Source organism: Chanos chanos, chromosome 6, assembly GCF_902362185.1.
Source record: "Chanos chanos chromosome 6, fChaCha1.1, whole genome shotgun sequence".
NCBI lineage: Eukaryota > Metazoa > Chordata > Actinopteri > Gonorynchiformes > Chanidae > Chanos > Chanos chanos.
In genome coordinates, this window is record NC_044500.1 from 20,548,408 (window position 1) to 20,557,887 (window position 9,480).

General features: G+C 41.4%; 1 protein-coding gene across 1 annotated transcript in view; it reads right to left on the bottom strand.

Annotated features, from left to right (window-relative positions):
* The window catches only part of LOC115814184 (kinase suppressor of Ras 1-like), a 32,745-nt gene extending 24,463 nt beyond the window's left edge, over window positions 1-8,282 (bottom strand). Inside the window, exon 1 of the mRNA XM_030776917.1 lies at window positions 8,102-8,282. Within this exon, the coding sequence (XP_030632777.1) occupies window positions 8,102-8,281 (180 nt within the window). The 5' untranslated portion in view covers window position 8,282. The remainder of the gene's footprint in view (window positions 1-8,101) is intronic.
* Window positions 8,283-9,480: the final 1,198 nt, after the last annotated feature.

Below are 9,480 nucleotides of genomic sequence, written 5' to 3' on the forward strand. Positions count from 1 at the left end.
AATAAGAGGGTGTTAGTTTGCATCAGACAAGGCTTGGCACACTCCACAGGGAGTGCTTCTGTATTCCACCTCTATCTCTCCGTCCATCTGTCGTCTCCATTACATCTCTCAGGGGGACTGGAGAAGACGTGGAACTGGTGTTCATGCCTACCTGTGTAACTGAAGTGTGTGTGGCATGCCAAACGGAAAGAACGGGCTTTCCTCAACTTCTCTGTCCTCCAGACGGACAATTCTACCTTGTAAAAAACTAGCAAACAGCAGCAGCTGTCTGTATACTTTGTTAAATGTAGACTCCTCAGACACCACCCCCACTGCTAATCTGAGTCTCCAGAAAGTTCCTCTCAGTACACGAGTATACAACAGAGCTGGATCATTGTTATGGTCGCTGAGCATCATGGTGAGGTTTCTTCCAAACGTCTGTCCTACAAACGGCCCCGACACTGGGACCTGCACTAATGGATTTTATGAACTGGGCCTTGTTTACATTCGTGGGAAATAAGACATAAAGCAGTGTCATTTTGACTGACAGAGCCAATCTAGCATGGCCTCACTGGGTTCGGACCTCCAGGCATTGGGACACTGTCGTTTGAGCTCCAGGAGACTTGCAAAGCACAAATTTCTTGTTTTCTTTGCTGCACGATTTCCTGAGAAAACATCTCTACTTGCTTTAACGCATTAAACAAATTAACAAATGATCTTCTGTCAGATTAACTAAGGCATAATGGACTCTCCTCTAGAACCACTACAGCTCTGCTGAACTTTTCTGAAGCTCTCCTTGAACTTTACCGAAGCTGTCGTCGAACTTTACCGAAGCTGTCGTCGAACTTTACCGAAGCTCTTGTTGAACTTTACCAAAGCTTTTGTCGAATTTTACCGAAGCTCTCCTCTGAACAGAGGATGCTGCTCAGGGGCTCTTCAGGAACTTGATTTGCTGACGAAGGTTTGTTTGTCTAAGGTTTGCAGTAAAATCCTGCACAACATGTAACCTTCCAGGAAGAACACTGTCTCTTACAGACTCCAAAGACTAAGCATGAAGACTTGCTCTTCTAACAGAGTGCATACAAGTTCTTCAGGTTTGATTTAAAGGAGGGAGAGACACACAAAAGGCCAAATCTATTAAGTCTATTGTCCTTTGCTCAGCCTGTCAACTTGATTTACTTCAGGTATTTCATGTAGCAAGGCAGCAAAAGGTCCCTGGCTAAAGGATAAATGGAGGCATCAATGCTCCACCTGTCTGATCAAAGTTCCACCTGCCTGGTTACAGCATGAGACATGTCATCAAGTGCCGTTCACTGTGTGTGTGATAAAAGAAAGTGGGAGGGAGGAAACAGTTGAAATGATAATTGCAACATAAGCAAACAAAGACACACAAAGACACCTCCTCACATTAGCATCTGTTCAGAACGGAGCAATAAGCAACCGGAACAATAGACACTTCAAAAGAGGGACGGCAATGAAATTTAAGGTTATTCTGCTGAATCTTTGTCTGGTGAGAGCAGGTCTACAGCTGTAGAAAAACACACCACCTCATATTTTAAAGTTATGGGAAAGTGGAAAACATGCTTTAAGCACTCAAAATAAGACATTTTATCATTAATAGATAGATATACAGATAGATAAATAGACAGACAGGCCGACAGACAGACAAGCAGACAGACGGGCAGACAGACAGGCAGACAGAGAAAGACACAGGCAAAGACAATCAGACAGACAGGCAGACTCAGATGACACATTCAGTGTTGTGTATTTGCATCCTGTTGTGACAAATACCAATCAACTTTGTTGTATGATGCTCCACAACCATGCCCCTCCCCATAAATCCATTTTCCAGTAGACTTTCTGAAAATAAGGGGTCCATGTCTACTGTACTGGGCCTTGCACTAGAATTGGGACTGTTCCAACGTACTGAAAATCAGGGGTCCATATCTACTGTACAGGGCCTTGTACTAGAATTGGAACTGGTCCAAGCCACAAAAACATAGAGGGAGATGCAATATTTGATGGCGTAATTTTAGCTAGCAGGCTACCCTGGGACCAGAATAAAGAGCATCAGGATACTTTGTATCATGAAGAAAGAGAAAAAGAAAGAAGAAAGAGAAAGAGAGATATCTGAAGAGTGTATGAACTGAGAGAAGTCAGCGGTGCCACAAATTATGAGTATATTCACATTTCTTCGGTCGTTTGTAATCATGTTAGGCGCTATAGCTTGACAGTTCTCCATACTAAAGGGATGCCTACCTCTACTGTAAATGCATCGAATTTCCAAAATGTTCTAGCAATAACTAAGAGACAGAAAAGAAGTTTGAAAAGAAAGTTTGTGCTTGTCTGTGTGTTCTTGTATTTGAGCATGTGTATGAGAGAGAGTTTAAGGAGAAAACCAGAAGAGGAAAAAAAAACCCCACAGGGGGGATTTCCTGACAAGAGCAAACTTTTAGTTAAAGGCTTATTTACTCTGGTACACTTGTTCTGCTCAGGCAGGTTACACCCCCTATCACAACAACTAGCACACAGCACAGCAAAAAACCATTAGCTCAACTGCTCTTTAATTAAAAATTTAATTAAAATTCTTTTTCATTTGTCTTAACATAATTTACCATCATGTCTAATGTACAGCCAGACACCAGAATGAACACATACCCATGCACGCACACACACACACACACACACGCTCACATACACGCTCACACACACACACACACACACACACACACACACACACACACACACACACACACACACACACACACTCGCACACACGCACATACACACATACATGGTGGTGGAAGGTCCAATGGAGAAGCTTATCTTCCTTATTTTAGAGTTAAACTATGAGGAAACATGCTGGGGCCTCACAGCCTGGGGACAGTAAGGAGTGACCAGTAGTTCCTGCATTCAAACAGGAACACCTTCTATGACCACTCTTCTGCTCCAAGCTTATACTCACAGATCAAAGACTTACTGTCACACACAACAGGTGCAAACCTGACTGCAGCTGGCAACATCTTACGCAAGAATTACAAACCTTCATTCCACCAATAAGACCCTGTGTTTAATACTGTGTAGAGACTATGTAAATAATGTTTGGTTTTTTTGGGGGGGGTTTTTTGCATAAAATGTAAAACATTACATCTGAGTTAAATCTTTGAAAGCCACTGCAGAGTGTCAATCTTCCAGTTACCATAAAGCTATGCTGATGAAAAAAGTTAAAAGAAGAAAATTTACATTGATAACATTTCCTGATTGTATATAAAAAACAAACAAAAAAGCAGTAATTCTACACAGTTTCAGTATTAGATGACTTTTAGAAGCACACTGAGCTCTGGGAGGTCTAATATTCCCTTTATAAATTCCAAAACAAATATACCTTCAAATATACAATATATATATATATATATATATATACATACACAAACACACACATGTGCACACACACAACACACAGCACACACACACACACACACACACACACACACCCTAACCCTAACCCTATATATATATATATATATATATATATATATATATATATATATATAAATACATGTGTGTGTGTCTGTGTGTGTGTGTGTCTTTGTGTGTGTGTGTGTGTGTGTGTGTGTACCAACCACAGAGAAGGGAAACATTGAAATGTTTCTCTTTCTCTCTTTCTCTTTCTTTCTCTCTGTCTCTGTCTCTCTCTCTTTAAGTTCACATAACACACATTATAAAACCATTTATGATTCCACTGAAGTGATGGCAGATTTTGCCCGGGGGAGGTTCCTCGAACAGATTACATCCCACCCAGCAATCATCAGCATTATTTTGTTTAGAACATTAAAAGGGACAAGTTCTTCCTTTGATATTAAATGGGCGAGTACATTAGTCAGATGTCAGTGGGTTTTTTTGGAGACAAGAATGACACAGACCTGCGAGATGAGAGCTCTGATAAGGCTGCTCTAGGTCAGACACAACGACCACTCTCAGCCTTTTGTTCTCTCTTTCATGCTGATGAGATTAATGATACATGTGTGTGTGACTGTCAGAGCATAATGAAAGAGGGAACTAGCCCTACAAAGTCTTCTTCCTTTCATGCTATAGACAACTGAGGAAAAACATATGACAACAGTCGAGAGAAGAGGAAGAATTCAGATTGTCTGATTCTCCTCTTCAGGGACTCCATCATTCAAGGATTTCATTTTTCTTTTCTTTCTTTTTTTTATTTCTTTTGAATTGTTGACTAACATTTTTAACAGTATCTGTGTGGCATTGTGAGTGACAGTGAGGTCAAACCAGAATTCACATGAACATGAGCAGAAGTCTGAGTTGACTTCAGCAGACAGGAACATTCTTTTAGCTTGACTAGAAAATTTCATAAGTTACTTTATGACATCACTAGAGACACTCCCTCATTTGTGCACTCACATTTGTGAAGTAATAAGTGACCCAGCTATAGGACTCTGTTGATGACAGGCAACTGCTGAAGGACATGAAAGAAGAACAATATTCTTTATTTTCAACCAATTTCACTTGACAAAAAGAGATATATTTCCCAGTGCATCTGTGAATCGTGTAGAGCAACTGGGTCCATAGAGATGTTAATATCCGACAAAACCAAATAAGTGCATTTTACTGGTGGGAAAAAGTTATAAAATTATTATTTTAAAAATATAAGGAAAGTTCTGAAATATTTCTTTGGTCAGGGTTGGAGTACTAGTCTTTAGAAAAATGGAAGTCAGTAGGAAGCCCATTCAAGGATATAAAGATAAGTGTGTGTGTGTGTGTGTGTGTGTGTGTGTGTGTGTGTGTGTGTGTGTGTGTGTACAATGTTGTGGACACAAGCCAACATACCTCAGTAAAAGCCAAATTAATTATGTGTGGGAATTGTAACATGCTTTAAATATTAACTAACAGCCATGAGAGTCCAGGGCCAACTCTTTTACACTGAGTTCAAAATCAGTTTGAACTCAAATGTGTGAGAAACAAGTAAAGCATACACACTGTCAAACACCAAAACCTGACAATGAGCCCAGTGCTGAACAATTTCCATGACAACAGCAAAATCACCATGCAAGGGTATTCCCAATGACAAGGAAAGGAAGTGTTAACCAGTCAACACAGACAATGACAAAAGGATGTCACAGACTAATCGGTAAACAATGCCAGGAAGGAGGAGAGGGGAGAATAGAAGATAAGGGCTTATTCTTGCAGACCTCAACAGCTAAACATGTGGCCACTGAACTATCTACTTTACAAACCAATCAAAATGCCCACATACAAACCCATCAGTTTATTGGTGCTTTTCCTTCAGTCAGCTTCAGTTAAATCATCAGTGAACTACTAAATGATAGTCTTAAGCCACTAAGTCTGCGGTATTCACCTAATGGGGGTTTCTCTCAGCATGTAACTCCACCACGTTTACAGCAATTACAATACAGAGTCACCGATTCCACTATAATCTTTTCGTGGGGGAGGGGTCTAAAACCAGGAAGAAACCCAACACCCGCTTGTTGTTACGCAATCCGCAGCGGGGAAACGGCTGTTGGTTTTCAGTCTTTCATCTCCTAACCGACAGCTTCGTACTGAGTGTGGGGGACCTGAAAAAAGACAATAGCTGCCTCTTCATCCGTAGTCGTAAACGAGACTTCATCCATAGGCATCTCCAATATCCATGAAAATGCAACTACCGTTTAAGCGACTGATGGGTGTAACCATACTCCCAAGGAGCTGGAACTGGTGACCCAACAGACGACCCTATGGCCATTAGAAAAGAGCAAAAACAGGGGGTTTATGATTGTACTGGCAATGTTTCTTCTGCTCTGTTCAAAGGAGCCAAAAGGGTTAAGAGACGTGCAGTAGCGGTAAATATATGTGTAAAGTTTGACGTTAACAACCAATTTTTGCATTGTGCTCCCCCTTTGGAACACTATTTTACAGACAGTTCTGAAAAATGCGGGCAGGTCAGATCGTTAAATATAGCAGTAGTCACAACAGCGCGCCACAAGCTCTTTGCGATCTTTCCAACACCCTGGGAAGACACAACGACACCAAGCGGTTCTCGTCTGCCAACCGCGGTCATTCCTTGAATTCTTGAAATATCACGGTCTCATGAAAACAAACCAGGAATAGGCTCTTTCTCCTGTCTTCCATGTTCTAAGAACTTCCATAATAATTAGAGCAGAGACTGCATTTGATTGGACTCTTTTGCTTTTAGTATAGGCTCGTTTAAAGTGATTTTTGAGACTTGTGGGTGTATGTGTGTGTTTTCGCCACAAAGGCCACTGGAAGTCGACTGAAGGTAGTGGAGGACTAAGAAAGGACCAGTAGAATGCACGGAGCTAGCAGCGCAGAGGTGTTGCTACTTCGGTTGGATCAGCAGTAGACGTGTCAAAAACCAGACCGCAATGCAATGAGCCCTACCTGTTTCACTAATGAACGTCATAAAGTCAGCATTAGGACGCCGGTGTTGAATGTGGACTCTAGTCTAGCTGGATAAGAACTGAGACACTAAGGAATCAACAGCATCCAGACCATTTAGTACACCCTACAGGTCAACCTGTCCCTCTCTCCCTTTGAGCGAGGACGTATGGCTCCGATTAGACAGGAGTGGGACTGGACAGGTGGCTTCGTCACGCGATTCTGTTTGTTACAAAGAAGCAAAATGGCCCAAATAAGCTATGAGAAAGTCTGGAGGGCACGACACATACACTTCATTAAACGCCTCGGTCCACTTCAGTTGGGGATGTTACAACATACCCGTGTCTTAGACAGACACAGATGGGTGGATAGATAGATAGATAGATAGATAGATAGATAGATAGATAGATAGATAGATAGACTGTTGCCAGATATAGGACAGCTATGCTCTTTTTCCTGTCCCTCCACCTGCTGAATACAAAACCGAGTGACTATTATGGAAAAGAGAAAATGGCTGAAATAGACGGGAGTGATGTGTTTTATCATCATTATTATTACTATTATTACTATTGCTAGTAGTAGTAGTATACTGAACTGTCTTCCCAAGTTTGAAGATTTAAGAATGTGGTTAACTTTTTCTAAATATAACATGCACTGGCGGTCACAACAAAAGCAGGTCATTAAGTGCTTTGTGCTGAGTAGTGTTTCTGCGTTTCTTGTGGCTGAGTCTGCCGAATTGAGACATGCTGAAATCTTTGGGTATCGTGCCAAAATATTTCTCGCTCGGCATGATGTATCTTGTTACGCACAAACCTGATAAGCCAGTGCCAACGACCCACAATGAGTTGACATTGATGACGATAAAGACAGCCGCAGACTTGTCGCTTCGTAAACGTTACGAGGCGATAGGGAAAGTTGTACTGCATTAGTAATTAAGTTCATTCATCAACCTTCATGTCATTAGATACAAACTGTTAAGTTGTCTTCAGCCATTCAGACCCATTCAGAGACAATAGCTCGAGCCAATCATTCATTGTTTTTAAAATTATGATTAGACCATTTTCAAAATAATTCGGTACGAGTTTATGACGATTACGAGTTTATCACGATTTTGACCCTGCTCTGTTTGGCTGTAAAGTGGTGTATTTTAGTGATGCTCCCTGAGACACGTTCTATTCAGAAAGCAATCTACACAGGTGCTCTTGTTTTGTATTCTGAGAAACCAGGAAGTTCACATCTTGGTTACAACTCTCTCGCCCTTTCAAACGGTCTTTCGTGCCTCTAGAGCTTCATCCCGTTGATCAGCCTGGCTCTTAACGTCTGATAATCACGAATCACAAGACACTAGGAAGCTGTCAAAACTCTACACGAAAACACTTAATACATGTTTCCTGTCGAACCTTAATACTGCCGAAATAACTCAATTTCCAGAATGTACAAATACATTGATCAACTCATCACTAAAAGTGTTAGAAAACTACAAAGATTAAGCGAACGAAACAATCTCACACTGCACATCAAGCCACGTGCAACTGTCAACTGTCTGTCATGTAACGACACATTGTATCAATCGGTTAGGCGTCCGAACTATGCGCGCGCATACGCACTCGCCCAGTCAGATATGCACAATGACCTACTAAAGCTAATAATAGATAAATAAATAAACATTGAGAAAGTTTTCTTAGAACACGAACATGACAGATTGGAATACCTCTAAAGTGCGTATCTCGTGTTGAGTAAGGTCATTCGATGCAGCACATTTGGTCCGGAGCCCTTGTAAACTGGAGATCGAGATATCAATGATGTTCTGGATGAGTTCGCACTGCTGTAGCGCGGCCGTCGCTGCTCCGCTGTCACTGGCTCGGTCCAACAGCTCATCATTTGCAACCATATTCACACCTTTGCCAGGCGCACTATCCATTCCTCGGCATTGGCACAGTTTATAAGGTTCGGCTCAAATGGCGATCACAACTGGTCCAGACACATCTTTTAAAAATGTTCAAATTAGACAAAGTTACGAATCATCCTTCAGGCAAACTGCACCACAGACAAGTGGAAAAGAAGTCCAAAGTAGCTCGTCAGCATGCATGAGGGAATCCAAGAGAGGACACACTTCTGAGACATGAGCTGTCTTCACAATCCAAGCAAGTCGCGTTGTCAGCTTATTCCGTATTAATCGACGTAGATCCTACAGAGCGTTCTCCACACGCCTTTCCTCAGAAGCCTTTGCATCGGTTGTCACTCTTTGTCAGCTGTTTGTAGCATCATTTGGCGCATTGCATTGTAGGTAATGAAGTTTCTGCGCCTTTTTCGCGATGGTTTGGAATCGCTGATAACACCGTGGAAATAACCTGAACTCTGTGACTGATCCTGTGTACGAATAATAACTGACACACTGACAAACAAATGATACACAGTTCACCTGCAAGGTGAAAATCGCCGAAGAATAGGCCTATTTAAGTGTAACTTGCCCGGTCTGGTCGCACTTGCCCAGAATTATGCTGCAGCAGGCTACAATCCATCCAGACACTGAAAGGAAAATTTGTACTTTTTTAAACCCCTCTTTAACATTAATAGCATGTGAAATTTAATTCACGTACTTGATTAATACAAGGCGCATAGACATTCCTTTAAATGAACTAGGCCGAGAAAGAACCACGCGCTTATATGAAACGTATGGACAATTACGCGACATATATTAACCTACATATTTGATTACCAAACAACAAGGATTTGCTTATAACACAACACCAAAGGCAATAACAAAACTTGGAGTCAGTTACATTATACAACTACACTGCAACGCAATTACATTTTTATGTTTATTTTTTACTTTTGTAAATTTAAAGAAATTGATTCCTTGTAAACTGTCCATTGCACGTATTACTCATCTTTATTTGTGAAAGTATCAAAACGACTTCGCTGAAAGTATCTTGTGAACAGTTTTTTTCCCCTTTTTCAGACACAGAAACACAAATTTATCGGTGTAGATTCAAGTGGAGTCGCCAGTAGCCGTCTTCGGTGTTGATTCAGAGTATCTTCCCATGATGTCATCGGTCCGGCAGCAGGTAGAGACAGCAGCGTGCAGGA